Genomic DNA, 26,675 nt, shown 5'->3' with positions numbered 1-26,675 from the left:
CATCTTTGACTGATTATAGAGCTGACTGATAATCTTCAAATTGCTTAGCTCTAGTCTTTGTAACTCAAATCAGGGCCAATATTTCTAAGTAATAACCAGATAAATTCATAAAGTGAAGCACAGTGTACATCCATTTATATTTGTGCATATGGCATTACAAAAATCTACCTGTGGGCAAACATGTCCAGCCTACGAGCAAGCAATTTCGAATTCACTTATCTAATTTTACTGAGGTGAGTAAAAAGCTTCATGCCCACATTACAACAGAAGTGACTTAGAGTCAGTTCATTGATGGTTTTCTGAGAGTAAGATAGGTTTAAGCAGTGGAATGTGTTAATAAAGGTTATGTATACTCTCTTGTGTTGGAAATCTTTAAAGAAGACTATACTTGAAATCTAGACAACTACTTATAAAGATTTAATAACTACCTTTCTAGAGTGAGTAGAGTAAAATAGATGACCCTTGCTAGTTCTTAGAAGATTTTATATAAACACGATGATCAAACAAAGTGTAAATAACTATGAACACTCATTTAACTCAATTCCAATTAAAACTGCTTTCGAGTACATAATCTCATTTAATATTTGTGGCAATTCTTTAAGGGGTTGATATCATAATTTTTTTGAGACAGATGAAATGATTTAGCCATGAATTTTCTGAAAGTCACTTGATTTTTGGGGGGAGTAGGGGGCAATAATACCAAACTCTTAAAGAATTGCCAGAATTATTACCTGAAAATGAAGTGTTAATATTTTTTTTTAATTTGAGAAGTAATACAAGCAGTTGACTGACATAACACTTAGGTCTACGTATCTAGACATGTATCTAGACCATAGATATGTGTCTAGATATTTGTGTCTTTCCTCATATAAAACACAAAACTCTAAAGTGATAGCATTTATGTATTTGGGAAGTTGAATCACAATAAATTATTAAAAATCTCCTCTATTTAAATGATTTTAAATGATTTTAAATGATTTTATTCTAGTAATTGAAATGTGTTTTCTAAAATTTTGCCACTGTAATGCACGGCCGCTCTGGAAAACAGTGTGGAGGTTCCTCAAAAAATTAAAAATAGATCTATCCTATGACCCAACAATAGCACTGCTAGGAATTTATCCAAGGGATACAGGAGTCCTGATGCATAGGGGCACTTGTACCCCAATGTTTATAGCAGCACTTTCAACAATAGCCAAATTATGGAAAGAGCCTAAATGTCCATCAACTGATGAATGGGTAAAGAAGTTGTGGTTTATATATATATAATGGAACACTACTTGGCAATGAGAAAGAATGAAATCTGGCCTTTTGTAGCAACGTGGATGGAAGTGTAGAGTGTTAGGCTAAGTGAAATAAGTCATACAGAGAAAAACAGATACCATATGTTTTCACTCTTATGTGGATCCTGAGAAACTTAACAGAAGACCATGAGGGAGGGGAAGGAGAAAAAAGTTACTGAGAAGGAAGGAGGCAAGCCATAAGAGACTCTTAAAAACTGAGACTAAACTGAGGGTTGATGGAGGGTGGGAGGGAGGGGAAAGTGGGTGATGGGCATTGAGGAGGGCACCTGTTGGGATGAGCACTGGGTATTGTATGGAAACCAATTAGAGAATAAATTTCATATTAAAAAAATAAAAATAAATAAAAATTCCCCACTGTAATAAATACATCTTTACTTTCTACAACTTCAGTTTTATGAGATATTTTGTAATGCCATGGAATCAGTGTCTCTTAAATATGTCTTTTGTATTAGCTTGTGTGGTCTGCTCTAACAAAATACCAAAGTCTGAGTGGCCTAGACCACAGAAATTTATTTTGTCACAGTTCTGGAGGCTTGAAGTCCAAGATCAAGGTATTGGCAGGTTTGGTTCCATCTGGGGCCTTTCTCCTTGGCTTGTGGATGTCCATCTTCTCACTGTGTCTTCACATGGTCTCCTGTGTGCTCACGTGTCTCTTGTGTCTTTCTGTGTGTCCAGATTTCCTCTCTTTATAAGGACACCTGTTGGATTGAATTAGATACCACCATAACAGCCCCATTTCAAATGAAAATCCCTATGTAAAGGTCCTATCTATAAAGGCCTTGTCTGCTAATACAGTCACATTCTGTAGTAGAGGGGGATAGAACTTCAACGTGTGAATTTTAAGGAAACGGTTCAAATATCCATCGATTGATAAATGGATAAAGAAGATGTGGCATATATACACAATGGAATATTACTCAGCCATCAAAAAGAATGAAATATTGCCATTTAGAATGACAGGGATGGAACTAGATAGTATTTTGTTAAGTGATATAGGTCAGTTAGACAAAGACAAATACCATATGGCTTCACTCATAAGGAGAATTTAAGAAACAAGACAGTCATAGGGGAAAAGAAGAGAGGCAACCTAAGAAATGAACTTATAGAGAACAAACTGATGGTTACCAGAGGGGGAATGGGTGAAATAGGTGAGGGGGATTAAGGAGGGCACTTGTGATGAGCACCAGGTGCTGTATGTAAGTGTTAAATCAATAAGTTCTACACCTGAAACTAATATTTCACTGTATGTCAACTAACTGGAATTTAAATAAAAACTTATAAAAAAGTTATAAATGTTTCAAAATATAAGTGTAGATGTATATCAGAATAGTTCTGTGCTGAACTCATTGAGACTATAATTCATGTTATGCATCCTTCAACTAACATCTTCTTTCATTAAGATATACATCTTTGTAGACCTATGTGCTATGTGTAGAATCATAGGGAAATAGCTATGTATTTTAAAGTTTTTTTTATTGGTTTTGAGAAAGTGAGTGAGCACACATACGACTTGGGAAGGGCGAGAGAAAGAAAGAGAAGAGAGGGAGAGGGAGATGGAGAGGGAGGGAGAATCCCAGGCAGGATTCATGCTGTCAGTGGAAAGCCCAACGCAAGGCTTGAATTCACAAACGGTGACATCATGACCTGAGCCAAAATCAAGAGTTGGGCACTTAACTCACTGAGCCAATCAGTTGTCCCGGAATAGCTGTATTCTTAACTCACTGAAACTATAATGCATTTTTTCGTTAACCTCTTCTCTCTTTAAGATATAAATGTGTCTAAATAAAGTATAGATGCAAAAATAAAAATGAGACACAGTTGAGCCCATAACTTCTTTATTCTGTTCATTTTTGACATACACCATGTGTTCGATAAATATTTGTTGTTTAAATGGATTCATGATGGATGAATGAATGAATTAGAGGCTATCATTAGCTGTGAGTTAAATTAAATATCGGATTGGCTGAATTATAAGCATTCAGTAATTTACCAAAATTAACTGTTATAATGATTGGATTACCAAAGACACTTCTTAAAATAGTTGTCTTAAATAGGTTTACTGTGTATCTAAAAGAATATTTATTATTAGTTTTTGTGACTCATTCATATAGTGAAAAAAAGCTATAGTGTAAAGTATACCACATTAGAATACTTTGGAATTTCTATAAAGTTAACAACCTTAAGGAATCTAGTATATGGAGGTCTTTATTTGGATGTGTTTTATTTTTATTTACTTATTTTGAGAGAGAGAGAGAGAAAGCACAAGTTGTGTGGCACAGAGAGAAAGGGGGAGAGAGAGAATCCCAAAGAGAATCCCAATCCCATTCTCAACATGGGGCTCAAACTCATGAACCGTGTGATGATGGCCTGAGCCAAAATCGGACACTCAACTGACTGAGTTGCCCAGGCACCCCTATTCAGATTTGTTTTATAGGAAGTCCACTAAAAGTAATAAATTGTAATCGTCAATCTATGAGGTTACAAACCTAAGATGCTACTTCAGTGGACACTATCTTTATGTGTCCTGTAGCACTGGAGAGACGATGCTGTACCTGTTTAGAAGTCACAGTACGTTTTCTTTCATTTATGAAGAAGGTACTTCAGTTTGAGTGTGTCTTTCCTCACCTTCACTCCCATCTCCAGGGGGGTTGAATGGGTGTAGTCAGCATCCCACAATTTGGCCTTTTATATCTTTTTCCTCAAATCAGGTGGATAGTGTAGTTTATGGCTTTAAGGGGTAAGATTTTCTCTGGACCTAATGTTTTTAACAGATATATTACATACCATTTTACCTGATGTGTCCTGACATCGGCACTAGGAACTTAAAGAACTTCTAATATGTTTCAGAAAAAAAAAAAAACAAACAAACTTGGTTGTAATAACTAAATGGCTAATATTGTTGAATTCATTGATTTATGTCAGCATGTTTCCTTGGGGTATCTTGCGTTATTATTTCAGTGCTGTTTCTTCTGCCATAAACTAACATAATTCAAAAGGAGTAGAGAGTGAAACTATAAAAAATAGGAAAATCAGCTACATTATGTTGAAAGCAATAACATTTTTATTGACATTACTGAAAAACACCTAAAACTCACTTGTGACCATGCTGAATATGAGTACATGATCATTTTCATACTGGTAGTAAAATGTTATTGCCTACTCCTTACTCATGCACAGGACTCCCTTTTTGGAAAGATGGTAGGGTAGATGGTTTTGAAAAAATTAGGTGGGTCTTCAAGCCTCCTAGGAATAGGTGGATTTTTTTTCATGATGCTCATTGCATATGTATTATTTGAATCATATATCATTATCTTCTAGATACGTGAATCTAAACACGTAGCATCAAATATGCCAGAAATTATGGCGAAACTTATCTCAGATACCAAATACATTTGTAAAAAATATGAGTTACACACATTTTTTTCTAGCCCTAATTTTTTACAAAATAAAATATATCTCTATTTTGAGCTACTTCTCATTGTAAAGATCTGGTAGCTGTGGGAAAATAATTCTCTTATTTACACAAAAGTAAAAAAAAAAAGTTGAAGTTTTAGACTTTGAAGTGCATCATAATGGAATTAAAATGATGCCTAATTTTTGTCTTAAAATATTCTTTTTGCACAGCTGTTATCTGAACATATATTTTCTCATCTAAACACCATTGGTAGTTGGATATATGACAGTACATCAGCTGTGGGGTGGCCTTAGCTGTGGTGACAGCTGCAGTGGAGGGTAGGGCCCAGGGAAGGGGTGTGGTGGGCAGGGCTAGAGGCTGTCGTGTAAGACAACATCACCCTCCTACATGTGAAGCTCACTGAGATGACGATCTGGGCGCTGGAGACCTGTCAGCCGCAAGAATCTACAGTAAACCCTTGGTTTGTGACACTAATTCTTTCTGGAAACATGCTTGTAATCCAAAGCACTTGTATATCTAAGTGAATTTCTCCGCAAGAAATAATGGAAACTCAGATGATTCGCTCCACCACCCAAAAATACTCATATAAAAATGATTACAATACTGTAATATAATGTGAAATAATAGGGAAAATACAAAATACAAAGAAAAATAAATTAACCTGCACTTACCTTTGAAGGCCTTCGTGGCTGATGTGAGGAAGACAAGGAGAGGAAGGTTACTGTGTAGGACAACTTTCACTATCGCTAATGGAATCACTTGTATCTATTGGGTCAACAGAATCTTTTTCTTTTCATGAAACTTTAACAAGGAAACTATCCAATGACCTAGAATGAAGCAAAACATTACTAAGCTTACTCTTGTCTGGAAAAGCAAAGGACTGTCCAGAGGATCTTTGAAGTGGCAAAAACTACTACCCTAGTGCCATTTCTGGGCACTTTCCAACATTGTGAAAAATCACTGAATTGTGCCAAACACTGTGGCCTAAGACCAAGCATCCAAGCATGGGAGACGATCACCCAGAATCCTGCAGTGGGTGGATGAGAGAGAGGGAGATAGATAGAGAGAAGAGCCACTGACTCCCTTGTGCTCATGTGACATTCAGCATCATGTACTACTTGTATTGCAAGACATAAGTCATTTATCAAGTTAAAATTTATTAGAAATGTTTGCCTGTCTTGCAGAACATTCGAAGAACAAGGTACTCACAATCCAAGGTTTTATAGTAATTCCTTTTGACCTTCAGCTTAGTTCCAGGTATTCCAAGGGCTTGTCAACATTCCTAAAAATGATCCCCCTAATGAAGTGTATGGCTTTATTTTCTATTTGTCAAATGTGGATAAAGACAACTCTCAGGGCAGCCTTGACTGTATCCAGAAAACCTTCTCTAGCTCTGGAGTCTTCCAGCTCAGTTGTCCGGGTCTTATGCCAGATAAAATTACAGTATATGCAACCAATGACTCCTATCAGATGATACGAGAATGCCTGAGGCAGAGGGGGAGTCCCACAGCCAAAGCACAGAAGTTATCAAACCTGGTGGACCGTATGTAGGGAAAAGAGTGTAAATTCAGAAAGCACCTCAAGCTATTTCAGATACCGTACCTGAGAGGAAACTGTCAACCCCCAGGAACCTTGCAGATATGATTCAAAAGACACAGGGCAGCAGCAGTGTTTCTCACTGGCCACATAGGGACAGTGTGATTTGCTTGCTGGCACTGAAGGCCCACAAGATACCTGAGCAGAAAGATGGCGTCAATCACCAAGATGGGAACTCCCTCGGAGCAATTCTGCAACAGGTAGCCAATCTGAATCCTAAGGGCCTCTCGTTTACCGTAAAGGATTATGTTTTTAAAGAGATTCAAAGAGACTGACCTGGATACAGTGAAATAAACAGTCGTTAGAGTCAGTGCTCTGGAGAAAGCTGAATCTATCACAGAATGCTGCCAGCACCAGCCATTCAGAATCTCCTGCATGTTCTAGTAGCAATGCTGCATCTTCTCCTCAGATATGGCTTTTGGATTCAGATTTCATTGATCCTTTAATGAATAAAAAATCTCAAAGACCTCACCTGACAAAAAGAATGCCTCCAACGTTAAATTGCCCTTTGAATCCCACCAGTGAAAAATCTGCTGCAGGCCCCCTGCCGCCCCCTGCAGCTGCTGCCATCCCTACCCCTCACTACTGCCTTCAACCCACCTGCCCATCTCCAATCCTCCTCAAACTAAATTCTCACTCTAATTCCCCTAGAACTCAAGAAGGCCAGGGGACTCAAGACCTACCTTTTAACAGTTTTAGTCAAAGCAGTAGTATATATGAGGACAGGCAAGACAAATACTCTTCTAGAACTTCTCTGGAAACATTATCCCCTGGTTCAGTTCTACTAAAGTGTCCAAAGCCTATGGAAGGAAACCATTCAGTCTCACACAAAGTCCAAAAAAGTCTAAAAAACAGAAGGAAAAAGGCCCAATTAAAAAACACAACATGGCAACAACTGAAAAAACGAAGAGGACCTTAAAGGAGAAAAAGGAATTGCCAAGCTGAACAACTTCAGTCCAGTTTCCAATGAAGGAGTTAAAGAAGGTTGTATTGACTCTATGGAGCCTTCTTCAACAATTGCACTCCTAGATTATTTGATAAAATATATTGCTATCGTCTCCTCTGAGCAATGCCAGAATTACCCAAGGATGACTTCAATACTGAGTTTGATGAGTACAGGGCCTTGTGTGCCAGGATGGAGACTGTAAGTAGAAGATTTATGAAACTGGATGCCCAACAAAATCAGCTTTATCCGGGCTCAAAAGACAATCAGAATGTTCATGAAGAAGTCTTACAAGAATATCAGAAGATCAAGCAGTCTAGTCCCAGTTATCATGAAGAAAAATATATATGCAATCAACTTCATAACCAGCTGGCTCACCTCAAAAAAAAAAAAAACTCTAATAGGTGAATTTGACCCACAGCAAGCAGAGTCATGGTGCTAGACATGTATTTGATGGGTCCAGTTCTGGGTTCTCTATTCCGTTGGTCTATGTGTCTGTTTTTGTGCCAGTACCATGCTGTCTTGATGATTACAGTTTTGTAGTAGAGGCTGAAGTCTGGGATTGTGATGCCTCCCACTTTGGTTTTCTTTTTCTTTTTTTTTTTTCAATTTTTTTTCAACGTTTATTTATTTTTGGGACAGAGAGAGACAGAGCATGAATGGGGGAGGGGCAGAGAGAGAGGGAGACACAGAATCGGAAACAGGCTCCAGGCTCCGAGCCATCAGCCCAGAGCCTGACGCGGGGCTCGAACTCACGGACCACGAGATCGTGACCTGGCTGAAGTCGGTCGCTTAACCGACTGCGCCACCCAGGCGCCCCTGGTTTTCTTTTTCAACATTACTTTGGCTATTCGGGGGTCTTTTGTGGTTCTATACAAAACTTAGGATTGTTTGTTCTAGCTTTGAGAAGAATGCTGCTGCAATTTTGATTGGTTGTATTTAAAATTCCAAATGAATTGCTCTAAGATTCTAAAAATGAGACTTTGCTTGTTGAAAGTTTCACTCTTTGTAAACTTGAGTTATTTTCTCCCCATTGGACTTTGGTTCCCTGCATTTGTGACACTGTTTTTTCTGCCTCCTACCAATTTATGTGTGTCAAAAGAAATATTTTTTTTTAATATTGTGGATCCAGTGTCACTACTTCAAATGAGTTTTTATTCTCCTTAAAAACTTGTGTTTATCATTAGAAATGGTTTTTTTTAAATATTGAGAATTCAATGTGTGTACTTCAAAGTTACGCGTGTTTAAAAAAAAAAAAACCCAGTAATGTGCAAGGTGAAAAGGTTTTAGATAAACATAAGCCTATTTCCTGCCATTTCTTAATACCAAGTCTTTGCCTTAAATGGTAGAATATTTACAAATTTGCACAGAATGCAAAAAAAACCACATTGTTTCGGAGGGTTAAGGAATAGAAAGGTGTATTTGTATGTGTATAGGTATGTACACACACATGTACATACAGACTGATTTGATCTAGAACAGTAAATCCACCCTGCAAGTTAACCCCCCGTTGCAGTGGTTGCCTTAAGGTGTTTGCTAGTTGTGTACATGGTGTGGTTCATCATTAGCTACACTGCTTCCCACTCGGTTAGAGCAATGGGAAGCATACTGTGCCTCCTGGTGTCTGAAAGTGTGTGCTCAGGCTGCATGTGTGTAGAGGTGGTGTGCATGTGAGCGTGTATGGAGGAAAAAAATGCTGCTTCTCTCTGTAGGTCAAACCCTCAGGTTAAGCAACTGATGAGTGTTATCATAGGGATTTCTTTTTCTGTCAAATTGCTACTTCTGTTGTGGGAGACAAAAGCGTTTCTGTTTCAACAGTTTGGCAGCTTTATTAATGTTGGGCAAAATCAATATGTTAGAAAATGAAACAGATCTATAGTTTGGGGGCAAAGTCATAAAGTTAAACTTGAAGGTAACCTGCTTATACACTGCTACAAAGTATTTTTTGAAGAGAGATATGCAAAGAAACTATTATTGGCTTGAAATGTATATTTAGAGTTTTTTTGTTTTGTTTTTTTGTTTGTTTGTTTTTTTCATCCTGGGAGCCAGGAGTATAAACAGGAGTGGATACATTTAACCATATCATACCATGAATTCATCAAACAGCACGCACTTTCATTGCATTGAGTTTACCTGTTGATGCTGATTTAAGCTATCGTTTGTTTTATCATGTGGGAACATAAGTTATATGGTCAAAAATACAAGGATTTTGAACTAATGTTGATTCAAGTTGTGTTGTCTTACCGTATTGTATTGACTTTTCACAGCACTGCCTGTTGGAAAGGGAAGCACTGTTTGCAAATCTGTTTTGAAATGTTTGTCAAAATTTTGATAGTATCTTTAATAAAGATGTTTGTCTCCAGCATCCAGCAAATATATACATATGGACATACATATATTCATATATACATACCATTGGTAGTTGGTTTATGTGATATATTCAAATAGTGTGTGTATATAAATATTAGTAACATGCTAGGGATATGGCAGTTACTATGCAGCGAATATTAAAATTTTCTCTCTAGAATACTTTAGAGACAGAGTGATTTTAAATAGTTTGTAATAATAATCTAGGTAATTTTTAAAGTCCACATGTGGAAGTATATTAAATTGAAATTTTCTTCTACAATCAAGACATTAAGCAATTTTAATTACACAGCATTACTTTCCAGAAGAGTCTTTTTTTTTATTTTTTTTTTTATTTTTTTTTTCAACGTTTATTTATTTTTGGGACAGAGAGAGACAGAGCATGAACGGGTGAGGGGCAGAGAGAGAGGGAGACACAGAATCGGAAACAGGCTCCAGGCTCCGAGCCATCCAGCCCAGAGCCTGACGCGGGGCTCGAACTCACAGACCGTGAGATCGTGACCTGGTTGAAGTCGGACGCTTAACCGACTGCGCCACCCAGGCGCCCCTCCAGAAGAGTCTTTAGGTATTCTATTTAGTAGTCAGACTTTTATCCTTTGGTATATGTTTTCAGACCTGAGAAAGATACCCGTTTCACATATTATCAATACAAAATCCTCTTAAATTCTATATTTATGGCTTTGCTCTCTTACATTTACCATGGAGACATTTCAAATAGTGGTATGATAACTGCCTCAAACTTCTTGTAAATATCTTTACTTTTCAATGTAATTTGAAAGAGTGAATGAAATAATCTAAAGACAAATGAAAGGCTTGATACGTATGTCATTATAAGCAAATCACGAAGGGTGTCCTTAAACTCCTAGTATACATAGGAGACTCATAATTAGATACTGTCACAAATCATTCATGCAATTTTATTTTATTTTTATTTTTTAAATATTTATTTGTAGAGAGGGAGAGATGGGAGCACTTATGAGTTAGGGGGTGGGCAATGAGAGAGAGGGAGAGGATTCCAAACAGGCTCCATGTTGTCAGTGCAGAACCCACTGATAGGAAGCTGTATGCCAGAAGCCATGAGATCATGACCTGAGTTGAAATCAAGAGTTGGACGCTTAACAGACTAAGCCACCTCAATCATGCAATTTTAAATGAAATTCAGTTAACAGTTAATTGTCTGCTGATGTGGTGATGGGTTGTCTGTTCCCCCAGGTACTGGGAGATAGATGGGCAAACATCTGTAGATGGACAGAAGATCGCTGGGTTCTTTTACAAGACATCCTCCTGAAATGGCAGCGTTTTACCGAAGAACAGGTGAGTCATGGGGGAAATTGTGTCTGAAAGATATGGTGAGATTTTCAATGGGAAAAAAAAAGCATATGATGATCTACTTTAGTAATTATTTATTTTCTTTTTTGGAATTATTTTATTTCTTTCAGTGCCTTTTTAGTGCATGGCTTTCAGAAAAAGAAGATGCATTGAACAAGATTCACACAACTGGCTTTAAGGATCAAAGTGAAATGTTATCAAGTCTTCAAAAACTGGCTGTATGTATTTTTTAGTGTTCACAACTTTAAAAAAAAAAAACCAAATAGTTGACAGTAACACCATAATTTGGTCTGTTTATTCTTTCCGATCTTAAACCAAATACTCGTTGTGGCTTAAATCATAGTCTGTTCAATTATATCATATTGTAAGTTTTCTTTAAAATAGGAACAGCTGTATTATCTTAGATGGCTTGGGCTGCTATAATAAAATACCGTAGACTGGGTGACTTAAACAAATATTTATTTCTCATGCGTATGGAAGCTGGGGAGTCCCGGATCAACCTGCCAGCAGCTTTACTTTTTGGTGAGGACCCTTTTCTGATTTGCATGCTGCACCTTCTTACCTTGTGTTCCTGTGGTAGAAAGAGAGGAAACTTTTGGTGTCTCTTTCCCACGTTTATTTTTTTTAATTTAAATTTTAGTTAACATACAGTGCAATATTGGTTTCAACGGTAGAATTCAATGGTTGATCACTACATACAACACCCTGTGCTCATCACAAGTGCCCTCCTTAATACCTATTGGCCATCTAGCCCATCTCCTATATTTTTTAAATTAATTTTTTAAATTGAGATGTAATTGACATATCACATTACTTTCAGATGTATAGCATAATGATTCAGTGTTTGTATGTATTACAAAATGACCGCCATGATTAGTTAACACCCATCACCTCACCCAGGTACATTCTTTTTCTTGTGGTGAGAACTTTAAAGATCTGTCCTCTTAACAACTCTCAGATACACATTATGTTGTTATTATTAACTGTAGTCACCATTCTGCGCATTACATTCCCCATGCTTATTTATTTTATCACTGAAAGTTTGTACCTTTTGATCAACCTTCACCCATTTCCTTCTCTTATAAGGGCATGAGCTCCAACATGAGGTCTCCACCCTTATGATCTCATCTAAACCTAATAACCTCTCGAAGGCCCCACCTCTTACTACCATCACATTTTATGTAAGTGTGTGAGGGTAGGGTTCAACATCTGAACTTTGTGGGGACACAAACATTCAGTCTATAACATCACACCCACAGACCCCCCCAAATTCATATCTTTCTCACATGCACAATGCATTCATTCTATCTTATGAGCTCCATAAGTCTTAACTGGTTCCAGAACCAGCTCTGCAGTATAAATTCCAAAGTTTCATCATCATCTGAATCAGATGTGGTAAGACTCCAGGTGCAATTCATCCTGAGGCAGACTTCCTACCTAGCTGTGACACTATGAAACCAGGCAAGTTAAGCGCTCCCAAAATATGTTGGTGCGTCAGGCAGAGGACAGACATTCCCCTTCCAAAAATGAGAAAAAGGAAAGAAGGAAGGAGTGACAGGTTCCAAATAGGTCCAAAACACAGCAAAGAAAATTCCATTAGGTCTTAAGCCTCAAGAATAATCCTCTTTGGACTGATGCACTGCCCTCCAGGACCACTGGAGAAGCAGCCTCACCTCCAGGACTCCACAAGTTAGCCTTGTCTGTTCAGTTCCACAGGGCACCACCCATGTGGCCTTCTGCAGCAGCCCTACCCAGTGGCTCTGCTCCTGCGGTACTGGGGAGGGGCATCCTGCCCCGTGGACTGGAGAGGTAGACCCACTCTTTGAAACCCAGGAAGCACTAGCTCTGCTCTCTGGGCCTGTGGTGGGAGTGGTACGTCTTATAACTCGGAATCACCTACATTATTCTTCGCTTTTCTTTAGGAATAGCACATGTTAGACAGCCTTCCTTCATTCTGTCCATTTTTCTCCATTGCTTTTAGTCTCAGCTGGCAGTGTTTCTGTTGGTATAATTCCATCTCTATTCCTGGGTTCTGTTGAGATGGCTGACGAGGTCTCTGGTTCCCACCCCCACTAATCTTATCAAGTGGTCAGTCAGACAACCCTTAGTGTTCTCTTCTGAACATATTTTCTCATTCTTTGCAATATGGATAGGCTGAGGATTTGCCACATCTTTAAATTCTAGTGCCTTTATGCCAAATGACTCTTGTTCAATTCATTTCTCTCTTCTCTCATTTTACCATGGGCAAGAGAAATCATGCCACTTTGCTTAGATATCTCCTCAGCTAAATATTCAATTTCATTGCTCACAAGTTCCACCTTTCGCAAAATGCTGGAACATGAACATGATTCAGCCAAGTTGTTTGCCACTTTATAATCAGGATCATCCTTCCTCCAGTTGCCAATAACATCACCCTCATTTTCATCTAAGACCTCATTAGAATGACTTTTGCCATCCATATTTATACTAATATTTTGTCCGTTTTGATTTATGTATTCTCTAAAAACAGGACGCTTCCCAGGTCTCTTTCTCTGAGCCCTCAACAGAATTGCCTTTAGGAGTCATTTCACAGCAATCTCAACCTTCTCTAACCTGCACCTTGCAGGTTAGAGCACCTGAGCGCTCTCAGCCTCTACCCATTACTCACTTCCAAAGCTGTATACACATTTGTAGGTATTTGTTACAGTGGTACCCCACTTCTTGGTACCAATTCCTGTCTTAGACATCTCAGACTTCTGTAACAAAATATCACGGACTAGATGGCTTACACGGCAGACATTTATTTCTCACATTTCTGGAAGCTTGGAAGTATGAGATCATGGTGCCAGCAGATTTGGTTCCTGGTAAGGTCCCTTTTCCTGGCTCTTAGCGTCTTTTAGCTGTATCCTCACATAGCAGCAGAATTAGAGGAGGATCCGATGTCTCTTCCTCTTCTTCTAAGGGCACTGATCCCATTGTGGTGCTCTACTCTCTTCTCCTCATCTAAACCCAATTACCTCCCAAAAGCCCATTCTCCTAATATTACCACAGTAGAGGCTTCAGCCCTCATTTCATGAATTTTGGAGGAATACGAACATTAATTACATTAGATGTAGGCAGATTGGCAACTATGGTTTTCAAAAAACAATTGTACTTTTGAAAAAAATATACCATCCCTGGAATAAGAATTCATTTAAAATAAAAAGGTAACACCGAGAAGTACATAGGAATGTTCTGTATAGTTCTAAACAGTATGTGGTTCTAAAGTAATAGTCTAAATTAAATTCTTTGAGAAATCAAAGTATAAGAAGTGATTATCCTCACATAAGGGGCTTATACCTTCATTTGGAAAATTAGAAAAAATATTAAAGCAAACCAGTAGCATTAATTATAAGTGCCTGTGTGTTTTGAAAAATAAGGGAACTTTGGCAATAAAAGAACATCACAGAGGGCTTCAATGAGATATTTTAGTTTGAGTGAAAACGTAGAGGATTAGAAAAGACCTCTAAAGCTTCTCTTCCACTGTGAACTTGATTATTTGGCTGTGTAGTAGAGGGCAGTGTAATATTAAGAGCTTAATTTTTCAAATAAAATATTCCAAAGTTAGAATTTCTTCTTGTTGTTTTGATAGAGCGATTCTCTTAAATGCTAACTTGATGTTAACTCTAATATAAAACAAAGGTCTGTTATAAATAACATTTTATAATTTTACCTAAATGAAATGATTTATATCTGTATCGATATTGTATGACATAATTAAATCATTTATTTAAAGCTGATCTTAAATATGTTTCCCCAGTTAAATGTGTATCATTTTCCCAAATATTGATTTGTATCATATATTTTTGCTCCATAGTTACTGATCTTTAGGCTTTTAATTTAAAATTGATTCACAAATATATTGCTTGTCATCACAAGCTAGTTTCTTATGGATGAGAATTCACTCCTCAAAAAAGATATACTTTCTGGAGTCATTTGACCACTAAAGACAAATTTCAGAAAAGTGATCTGTATTTGTATCAAAAGAATGCAAAAATGTCAGTGATGTATTTGTAATTTTGTTCCACAGCTGATGAGGAGCCGCTGAGAACTTGATAGAATTCATATTTGCATTTTTGGAATACTCTTGGGTAGTAAGGAGGCCAGTTAGTGGAACTGAACTAAGTAGCGTTGGGTATGAAAAGGAGGAACTAGACAAGGTTATTTCAGAAGAGGATATTGAGGCCCAGGGGAAAACACACACACACACACACACACACACACACACACACACACACGGCATGCATAAGCTATCAAAGACCATTAGTAGCAGAGTCAAATTGAGCACCAAGACATCCATACTCAGGTCCAGCCCTTTTAAGCTATTTCAGAACTCCTCGTATCATTTGGTTCCTTGACAAAAAAAGAACTGTGATCGAGAACCATGATTTCTAACAGTCAAGTGCTACTATGTTGACATTTTTGTGAATAAAAGACTTGACTAACCTCAGGACCATGAAAATGCTCAGTAATTATCCAGTATGATTAAAATTCAAATTATGTCACCTTACTTGTGAACAAAGTGAAAATATGTTTTGTATAAGTCTTACCGTTTGATAGTTTAAGCCAATTAACAAAATCTGACAGCTGGTCTAGAATTTGAGGTAAAATTCCCCTGCTGACTCAGGCAGTGAATAAGAATTTAATGTTCATTAAAATATGTCACAATCTGAGACCCAAAACAGGTACCATCTGTCACCAGTTCCTACTACATACCTAGGTATAGATACAGTGTGCTCAAACTCTTTTATTTATAATCAGTGCAATTTGTTTTTGAAATATTATCACTAATAGCCCATAGGATGTTCTCCTACTTTTCATTTGAGGTGGGAAATGAGGAGTCAAGTATTTCATTTCCTCTTGATCTGTGCTTTTATCCAAACCATGTAGATCTGTTATTTTTCACGGCCAAAACTGATTTTTTATTTGATGTAAATGATCAAAAGCAAAGGAGAGAAGAAACTGTGGCCCTTAGGCGGATTCTAAAACAGAATCAGGCTATCACAGGAAGGCCCAAATTTAAAAGAAATAGGTTCCTGGGTGAGTTTTCTGTTGCCGTGAGGACCTGTGGTGTTTTCCGGGGAAGGACCACCCTGGGAAGCATGGTGGTCCACAGGCCTAGGGTGTGCAGGGGCTACAGTGGACTGTGGAATTGAGGACAGTCTCAAGTGGCTGCGAGCACACGGCAGGGTTGAAGTACTTACAGTGGCTCAGCAGGTCCCTGCTGATAGTGCTGGTACCAAGACTTGAAACCTCACCTCCTGTTACCAATTAATCCAAGTAGAATCGATGGTTCTCAAGAAGTGTGGTCCCCAGACTGGCAGCATCAGCATCACCTGAGAACTTGTTAGAAATGCAAATTCTTAGGTTCCATCCCAGACCTATTGACTCAGAGGGCCTGGAAGTTGGGCCCAGAAATCTGCATTTTAGAAAGGCTTCTAGGTGATTCTGATTCCCCCAGGGATTTCCTGGCCTCTTTGTAAGGATACATTCATTTTGCACTTGAAATCATCTTTTAATGACCACATAGAATATGTCTGTTCTGTCTTCTCGGGCAGCTTATCTATCTCTCGTCCCTCTTTACTACTGGCCTAATCCCGTTTATTGACTGTATCTCCCTGCCTGTTTTGGTTATAGGTCCAACTGCTTGGCCTCTTTGCAAATAAAATATATTTCTTCTTTTAAAATCCTGGGTGACCTCTGCCATGTGTAAATTTTCTAGAGCTTCCTTTTTCTTCCTGAGTTTTCCAGAGCTCTGTGGTTCTCTGGCACTCAAACACTTGTAATTAGTTTTTGATAAGCAGAGAGACATCTTTTTTTATACTCTAATAATAAACAGCAATTAAATCATAGTAATTTAATATGTACACATAAAATGGAAGCATCCAAGTGTTGATAGCCAAGGATAGATGGGAGAAGGTACTTCAATACCGTGATTCAGTGCATCCGGCAGCACCTGGATTTGTTGTCTTCTCCCTCTGTTGGGTGTGGTAGGAGAGTCCTTTGGGTAGTGGGAGTTCATGAAGAAAGAGAAAGAAATATTCTCCCAACAAAGGAAACAAACTGAAAACTAACCTGCCATCACCATTTTTAAAACTATAGATTTAAAATTTACTAGCTAGAAGCTTTGTTTAGTACAGTGCTCTTGTATGGATTTAGGTAAAAATATGTAAATTCAGTAATTTCACAATTTGATTATAATAATGTTTTTACTTCACCTTGAATCCATTTTTTCCTAAAGGTACTCTTTAATGGTGATTTGACTTCCTTTCCCTTTATTTTTGTGATGCTCACCAAGTGTTTCTTCATTTGGCTTAATCTTCACACAGGAGGCTTACTGTCATTTGCCACTAAATCTCTTTGGGTATCCAATTAGTTTTATAGATCATCTAAGAAAAACTCTTTACATGATATGAAGTTGCCCATGAATTTCCAACACAAATTGTTTACTCTTCTTCAGACATAACTCTCAGTTCCTTGTTCTGAAATGTTTCCAAATCATTGCATATTTAGCTTAAATAATGGCATACCCCTTAGCCTTGTGCATACAGCTATTTAAATTAGCTCCTGAAGCCCTGAGAGAGCCAAAGAGGATTGTATTTACATCTTTATATTTTAAAATGCATGCCTTTAATTCTATCATAACCTTTCCCTCCCCCCCAAAAAAACCTGAAATGGCTTATAACAAAACAAATACATGCCAAAAATTAAAAGAAAAAAAAAGATTAGGATGCCATAAAGGGATTGGAGGAATCTACAAATTCAAATTTGGGCCCCAGCTCTAGACAGGTAGCATAAACTATTATTTTATTACTAGCCCAAAATGCATTTAAATTTAATGGAGAGCTAACGTGGATTAAACAAACAAAATCAACATATAAAACCAATGCATTACTAAGTTACTACAGTGAAAGTTTTATTTTGATATGCATTCATCTTATGAATCTTAACTCATTTTGATTTATTGCATTCTTTCAAACTGAGAGAAAACAGTGAAAAAAACCATAATTGTTGAGGGAAAATTAGAAATGAACTTCACAACTAGCTTTTATACCTTAAAAGTGGCATGCACTAGGAATCCAGTATAAAGTACACCAGGTGAAGCAGATTCTGAATAAAGGATGAACTCCCAGAGCATTCTTCAGAGCCGTCAGTGCAGGCAGCATGCCAGAATGAGCTACATAAAGTGTCCCTTGCATGGGAGGTGGTGTATTAATTTCTCTGTGTACATGACATGTCAGTTCATTAGCAATTGGTACATCTGTTTCATGATCATTTATTTGCCATGTGAAATATTAGTTATTCTTAAATTTGCATTTGTTTTGGAAAGACAGGTCTCACTGTTCACTTTATGTTCATTGTACTTGTGGCGAAAAGGAGGGGAAAAGGAGGGGATTATAGCAAAGAAGCTATAAAATAATTGCCTCTTCTTTCTTTTTGTTCTTTGTTGGCAAGCTAAGTCCAGAACTAGTGTTTGGGAGCCAGAGATTGGATTTCCCAAAGTGTAGGGTGACCTTAATGGATAAAGTGAAAGAATAAGCTGCCCGGATCTACTGATTTCATATAAGCCACTTTGTTTATTCATTCCATTTCAACCAAAGGGCGTGGGTCACCCTCTATAACTCACAAAAACTTTGAAAATAGGGATGTTATCAAAATTACTCCATAAAACACATATGTACTTAGAAAACATATGAAGTGATTCCAAAGGATTTATATCGCGCTCAGTTGCTTAGTTCTATTACTTAATGGGCTTTTAAATTTGCTTTAGAAGATAATTACTCAGATAGCCAAACGTTAATTGAATAACAGATACTAAAAAATTTAAAAGTAAACTTCCCTTTGAGTAACACTACTTCTTTACTTGTGAGTTCCTCAAATATTTCTAAGTAGCTCCTAAGTTTCTCTACTAGGTGTTTTTCTACATCTGACTTTTATTTTTCTTTCTCTTCAAGCTTCTTGGGAAGATTATTTGGATTATAATCTTCTACTTAGATTCTTATGGGCTCTTGCTCCTTTGCAGGCATGATTGCAGTCTTTTTGTATCTATGCAAATGAGAAAATACATACAAAAACAATTTGAACTATACTGTTTTATAAAATGTTACGAGGCTTATTATGTACTCTTTCCTGTTTTAACAGGTTTTAAAAACAGATTTAGAAAAGAAAAAGCAAACCATGGACAAACTCTGTTCACTCAACCAAGATCTTCTTTCAACCCTGAAAAACACATTGGTAGCCCAAAAGATGGAAGCATGGCTGGACAACTTTGCCCAGCGTTGGGATAATTTAGTCCAAAAACTTGAAAAAAGTTCTGCACAGGTTAGTGATCCTAATTACTTACCGTGTAATGAATCATCTTTGAGATTCTTGAAATCCTCATTCAAGGCAACAGTATTATAACTCTACAAAGGATATCACTGGATTAGTCCTTGCAAAGTAGTCATTTGAATAAAAACTATGGCTTGTCTTGATAGTGGAGAATGTGGGAGAGGTGAAGGAGTGAGTGCTAATTGACTGAACTAGTTCTTGCCTTAGAGTGTAATTCCTTCCAGTTAAGTGGGAATGAGGATCTGAGTGACTTAGAGCAATTGGACCGAGTGCTGGGGACTGTGTCATCACAACCTGACCCCAAATCACAGATTCTAGAACCTTGAGTGCTGTTAGTTGATCCCTACATTTTACATGTGAGAAAAATGAAACGTAGGGAGGAAAAATGAATTGTCCAAGCGAAGTTGGTGATAGGAGCACGGCTCAGGCCCAGGTCCTTTGATTTTACTGAAAGCTCTGTTTTATTAGGATGAGTAAGAATCTGTTCATTGCATGTTCTTTGTGCCACGAACAGTTAAATCATAACACTAACACACAGGCTGTGGATTAGGAAAGCATCTGTGTACCCTTGTAGTGTCATAATGTGGCTTTCTGGTAAGACTTTTAAAAGTTTTGGTAATTTAAAGGAAATGGGATGATTTTAAAGTAGAAACCTTTGTTATCTGATGTTATTAGATGGTGGAATTGTGGGTAGTCATTCAAAATATTAACATTATATATAATAGCATTTAACACATTATGCCATATTATTTTCCATTATAGAAGCTAACTTTTGCTAATCGGTTGTAGTCCATAGCTCAAAGCACCATTAGCACATCTCTATGAAAGCTATGACCACATTCGGTAGCTTTAGGCATTCATTTCCTTTGTTATGAGACAGTGAAGGGAATTTGTTTTCCTCAGACTTGACATTTGATAAGTATGAAATGTTTGAAATGTTTGTTGAAAGATGAAATGAAGTTTAAAATATTTCTTCCAGAAATATAATTTAAGAAAATGTTACCAGGCAATGTATACGATTTTTAGTCACAGTTGAACTTTCCTTTTGAAGTTAAATTCATACTTAAAATTTTAAATTTGAAGGAGTGTATATTGTAATCATTTCCCACGCAGTCATTGGGCATTAATAAAAATTCCATGTGTTTTCCAGTGAATATATTTTTAGCATGTGCTTGAATGAGTAGTGATTTTATAACCATGTCATAATTCATCTTACTATATATGATCTGGCCATGGCTAGTTTGCATTAGCACTGGAATTTATGTAATAAATATGTGAGACATGAGAACATTTGACACTTTTTAAATCAACAATGATATCATTCCAATATGTACCCATTGGTTCCGTAGATTATTGGTGCTATAAAATGGTCGGTTACCATGTTAAGAAGGATTGGCATTACCTTATAAAGAAAACTGTTTAGAAATGCATCCCTTTAAAGGGTTACGTTTATGGAGATGTAACTGTTAACAGTAGGTCATGTTCTTGTTCACTTGTATTATATCTAGTGCTTTTTAAACTTGAGTCTGCATAATAATCACCTGGGAAACTGATTAAAATGCATAGTCCTAGATTGCATGCTCAGAAAAATCTCACTTAGTAAACCAGTAATCTGCATGCAGCCTTTGATAGTCTGCAGACCATATTTTTACTAAACACTGAGTTAACAAGACAGTGACACATTGAGCAATACCCACGTTGTGGTTTACTTCCACAGTGCTGCCTGAAATGGGGAAATTGGAGACCTTTCTGTGTCTGCAGTATTTAAATATACTTATCTCTTTGGAATGAGCCTACTTTCTAAAAAAAATGTTGTGTATATCATCAAAATGTTACTGATTTGTTATTCTAGTTGGTAAAAAACCTTAGCAACCTTGTTTTTAATGGCCTAAAATTATAAGACTACTGCCTATGGTACTTATTCACCTTCCTGTTTTTGAAATTTTCAAAACCTATAATAAAAAACCACTAGTTCTGGTTCATACAGTTCTTTATAAAATGATGTCCAGTATACAGTACAGCATGTATCCACTGTATTTGCCAATAAAATAAAATCACAGACATGAAAGCATTTTGGAGGAAAAAAAAACACTGGTGTTCTTGATATATAGGGCATACTGTTCAGGGAGTCTGGAGGGCTTTTTGTGATTCACTATGTTTTTTTTTATTTTTATTTTCAAACATTTATGCACTACTATACCAGATCGTAAGCAGATACATAGACTTATATTAGGCAGGTTGCTTTTTGGAACACTAAGCTTCAGCTTTTCTACAGTTCGATTTCTGGTTTTGTTCATTGCGCCCCCCCCCCCCCCCCCGCCAAAGTAACTATCATAGGCCCAGTCCAAATCACTGCTGAGGTGAGTTGGGAGTCTAAGGAAGATAAAAATGAAGGTACCCGAGGACAGAGGAATTGAAACGGAGATAGAGCGAGCCATGAACTAGTATCTTATAACTAAAAAAGCCCTCGAATTTCTTCCTTGCATGTAAAATTGAACTTGATTGAAAGAACATGGGAAGACGTCCAAGAATGTTGAGGGTAAGGTTGTGACTTTGAAGAACAAAGCTCTCTTGTATGCACATTTTCCAGCATGTTTGCAGGAGTAGAGATGTTGTGAGAATCAGTCCCATTAATGACATGATATACTTAGTCTTCTAAAAATCCTTTTTAGAATTAGTTTAAGGAATGAGGAAAATCTAGTAATGGTTAAAATCCAGTAGGATATAGGAATTGTGACTGAGGTGACAGGGTATCCAATCGTGGTCACATTAAAGGACATGTGTGCCCGAATGTTTGAGTGCTATTCAGGTCAAAGCTTTGAGGGATTTTGACCTTAAGAAATAGTAGCATGGCAAGAGATCAAAATATGAAGAAAAAAATCAACTGTGAGGCTGTTCTCTTGCATTTCAAAGTCAGGGCTGGCTTGACTAATGCCTGGACACAAGCTCAGGACGCTTAAGTTGATAAAAAAGGTGGCGTAAGAAAGTAGAAATACTTTCTGTTCCCCAAAGTTAGGAAGAATAATAACCCTTGCTATGTGAATGCTTAAGATGAGAAAAGACAACAAATCAAATAAACTCTGGATTGACTTATTTAAATACTCAAATGACCCTCTGTGTCCTCTACATTTTTTTATAAATATGCTTGTTGAAATTTAGTTGTTTTTTCTAAATGCTGTAACACTGATGAATGTATTTTTATCTTGATTATAATTAGGGAATATGATAGAAGTTCATTATAGTTAATACTTTAAACTTACATATAATTTTAGTGATTTGAAACATTTTTCCCCATTTAACTGAAATCATACATACCTCGGAAAGGGCATAATAGTCACGTACTTTATAATGTATTATGGTAGTTTAAGTTAAACTTGGCATTAGGTGTTTAAATGTAACAATATATCTAAACAAGTCCAAAAGTTCCTTAGTTTTGTCATTTTTTTTAGCAGAGTAAATTATCTTCTTTGCCAAAAGTAAGGGATATTTTATGACACATATAAGTTTATACATCTCATTCCCATTTTGTGAATATTTTGCTGTATTTCTATTGACCATTTTTGCAATGTTCTGAACTATAAGCACAAATATCTTAAAGATAAAATGAATATACCTAGGATTCTCCTCTCCTTGAACATGAGAGTACATGTTTATGCTGTTATTTCTGTATCTGTAGTTACAGATGCCCAAACGGAGTAAGTGATCATTATGTATGTATATATCTATTCTATAACATTTGTCTCCTGCTGGGAGTTTTAAAACTCTTGCCAGACATATGAATAGTGTAAAACGTGGTTGAACATAATAAGCCAGTATTTTTAAGAATACCAGAAATGCAAATGGGGCATTCAAAAGTATTAAGATTAACATTTCTCTATTTACTTTTTTTTTTAGTTCATTCTCATTTTTTAGAGATCCCTCTTTTTACTCTCCACAAAATGTTTTACATGCACATTCTGACTGTGCCCACTCTCAAAGCATTGTTTTGTAGATCTATTGATACTTAAGATGTAGTTACAATTGGCTTGCCTCTCTTCTTTTTGCCAATGATTTTAATTCACAACACTCTAAGGCCTTTCCATTGACAACCCTTTTCATTGGTTCCTGAAAGTTCTCTAAGCCTCATCAACCTGACGCCAATTTAAAAAATGATTTTATAAAACCTAGAATTAAAATAAAATCCTTCACTTATTTTAGGCTTCTATCTTATTCAAGGACTACCTGAATTCAGAGACTAACCATCTTGAATTTTAGTTAATTGTTTAGGTTAACAGTTATATCAGAAAACTTCCAAGTTACAGCTCAAATAACTTTGGAAATGAACTGTATTCTTTTCCTACCTCCAACTAAAGTAGGTGTTTGAGAATTGCCCTTGTCTATCAGTGTAATAGTTACTATGTTATAAATTCGTTGTCTACAATAACATGATGTAGGCACTGAAAATTTAAGAGACAAGAGCTGAGTTAACTTTTGGAATCTCTCATTACTTCTTTATAAAAAGGGAAGTTTGGGCTAGGAAGATTTCCATAACAGTATCCTTCCAGTTCTAAATGCATGTGATATGTTTCTCTTTGTTTGAAATTTTATATAAGACTCTGGAGTAATTAGTGAAGAATTTCCAACTATCTCTGCTATATCAGTCTCACTGTCAGCTGGAAGATGATAATGAAAATACACTTCTTCTCATCCTGTAAAAGAAGACTGACTTCTGAAATGAGTATATTTCACTCATCAGGAGTATGTGATTAAGATACATTGAAAATAAAATAATCAGTATCTATATGATATATTTATTCTTTACAGACAATAAATGAAATACCACATAAAGAAAACATAAGTTTTTGTCTCAGTGTATACTTGATCATCTGCATCCCTAGTTAAAGAAGGTGTTTCATTACTTCATGTCAGGTGGATCAGAAAAAATAAATTTCATTGCTCCTTGAATTTTTGCAGATGCACTTAATTCACACAGTTGCTCAAAATCAGTGTTTAATATGAATCCTGAATCCAACACGAGTCTCTTCTTTCTGATAATTTGTACAAAATATAATGTGAAGTGAGGGATAAAATACATGAAATTGAACAGTTTTATAGAATAAGCCTTCTTAATTATTATATATTTTATTTCAAATAGAAATACTTCTTTTTTTGATGTCTTTTGAATATAGATTGTAAGTATTCTCATGATTCCAATGTTTTATCTTTTCAAGATGTTCTATTGCCTTATTATCAGTATCAAAACAAGACCGTAATTAATAATAAAATTTAGGGGTGCCTGGGTGGCTCAGTCGGTTGGGTGTCCGACGTCATCTCAGGTCATGATCTCACATTTCATGGGTTCAAGCCCCGTGTAGGGCTCTGTGCTGACAGCTTAGAGCCTGGAGCCTGCTTCAGATTCTGTGTCTCCCCCTCTCTCTCTGCCTTTCCCCTGCTCACGTTCTGTCTGTCTGTCAGTCTGTCCCTCAAAAATAAATAAAAGTTAAAAATAAATAAATAAATAAATAAATAAATAAATAAATAAATAAATAAAATTTAGTTATCATACCACTCTCAAGAACTTTGGTACTCCTTTTATACTCCCCTTAGCCATGGTAATTCCTCTGTACTTGTTCATGGGAGAGAGGATTCTATAACCTTTCGATTAGTCACTCAGCCTCCTTTATGAGCACCTGATATTTTTTACCCCAGGTTTCTCACAAAGTTCAACATGTAAAATTCTTTCTGTTGCTTAGAATTGTAAATCCTCACACCATCAGATATTTGAGCCTTGTGCTACTATGCCTGTGGAGATGGTTTTAAGCCTGGCTCGTAATTATGTGCTAAAGCTATTGCTATGTTTATGCAGTATATTTTAAACTGTAGAACTGCAGTTCTTCCATACCTATTAAAAGTCAATTGATCACTGTAAAGTAATGTATGTAAAAATTACACAGCAAAAAACTCTGTTCCACAGTTGTCAACCTGATTATAATTTTTAAAATTTCAGGTATTGAAGTTGTTTGATTTTCCCCAAATTTAATTTGAGTTTATCAGGAGCTGAAAGGCATTAAAAGATTGTCATATGCCATTGTGTGCATTTTCAATCTTCTTCTGACTTTATATATGCACGTGTGTATATATAAACACACACTTAAAGGAAAATCACCATTCAGAAATGTGAGCAGGTATAGCAGCAAGTGAACATTGACACTTGGATTTACATTTCTGTTCTGCCACTTACAAGCTGTGTCTGCCTCGAACTTTTACCTCTTATCTGTAAAATGGCAATAATATTATTATTTAGTCTTAGAGCCATGAAGTAATGACAGCCACCATTTAATAAGCCTTCATTGCACGTACTTTTCTAAGTATTTTCAATATGATAATGAGTGCAAAGCACTTAGCATAGTGCGTGGGACATGCAAAGACCTTTGTAATTGGTAGGTATTATACGCATTAGTCTTTTAATAATAATGAAGATGACATGATAAAGTAGATAACTGATTCTTCGTAACTTGAATTTTTTTAGTAAGTTTCTTTAACTGTTCAAATAGTAGAATATTTCCTAATGCAAGAAGTAGAACTCTGCAACCCCGAAGAACTTATAAAGGCAAGAATATTTAAATAATTACATGGAAGAATCAAAGATGCAGTTAAGAATACAGCCCAAAAAAACCCCAGCACCAACAGAGTTAATTTAAAATGTGAGAGCAGGTGGTAAGTACAACTAGTTGCCCCTAAGAAACCAGAAAAAAGTGGTTGAAATGTTTCCTTTCATTGTATCCCCTTTTATATTCTTTAAATATGCTTGAATATACATACATTTCCCATCCAAATGTGCATTTTAGACAAATGGAAGAGAAGTTGGCAAGAATTCTATTGTTTGAGAGCAGTTTGATTCCTCCAGAACTACCAAAACTGTACAACCTTACTGCAAGATGTATGCCCTAAGACTATCAAGAGGCTGGGCAAATGCTCTTCCAGTTTTTCTCACAGGAGGAAAATGTAACTTTTGGAAATTAACACATGTCACCTTATGAGTGAGAAGTTTCAGTAGAGAATTTTTTTTTTAATTTTCTATGAACATTTAGAAAAGATAGCGGTTATTACTAATAGGTATCGAGAAAACTTTCTGTGTTCAGACATTACATAACTTAATTCTTGAAACTAAGACTTGGCTACATAATTTTTGGGGCCCAGTGGAAAATGAAAATGCAGGGCTTCTTATTCAAATATTATCGAGAATGTCAACAGTGTGGCAGCAGAGCATGAAACAAAGCCTGGGGTTCTTTGAGTGAAGGGACCTGGGTGACGCCATAAATTGCCTGGCATGAGGGTGGCGCTGTTTGCAGCAGCCTTGTGAGACATCTGTTGCCATTCCTATTGTTTATATGAA

At 36.6% G+C, this 26,675-nt stretch overlaps 1 protein-coding gene and 1 pseudogene across 13 annotated transcripts in view; both read left to right on the top strand.

Moving 5' to 3' along the window:
* Positions 1 to 26,675, top strand: part of DMD (dystrophin) — a 2,022,811-nt gene that overhangs the window by 616,389 nt on the left and 1,379,747 nt on the right. For all 13 annotated transcript variants that reach the window (XM_047843142.1, XM_047843144.1, XM_047843153.1 and 10 more), the window contains 3 exons: positions 10,835 to 10,936; positions 11,062 to 11,169; positions 19,112 to 19,291. In XM_047843142.1, coding sequence (XP_047699098.1) covers positions 10,835 to 10,936; positions 11,062 to 11,169; positions 19,112 to 19,291 — 390 coding nt within the window. The remainder of the gene's footprint in view (positions 1 to 10,834; positions 10,937 to 11,061; positions 11,170 to 19,111; positions 19,292 to 26,675) is intronic.
* LOC125157675 (RNA polymerase II elongation factor ELL2-like) lies at positions 5,121 to 7,697 on the top strand (annotated as a pseudogene).

Source organism: Prionailurus viverrinus, chromosome X, assembly GCF_022837055.1.
Source record: "Prionailurus viverrinus isolate Anna chromosome X, UM_Priviv_1.0, whole genome shotgun sequence".
In the NCBI taxonomy this organism is placed as follows: Eukaryota; Metazoa; Chordata; class Mammalia; order Carnivora; family Felidae; genus Prionailurus; species Prionailurus viverrinus.
Note: the sequence above shows the minus strand (reverse complement) of the source record. Positions and strands in the feature narration are given on the sequence as shown.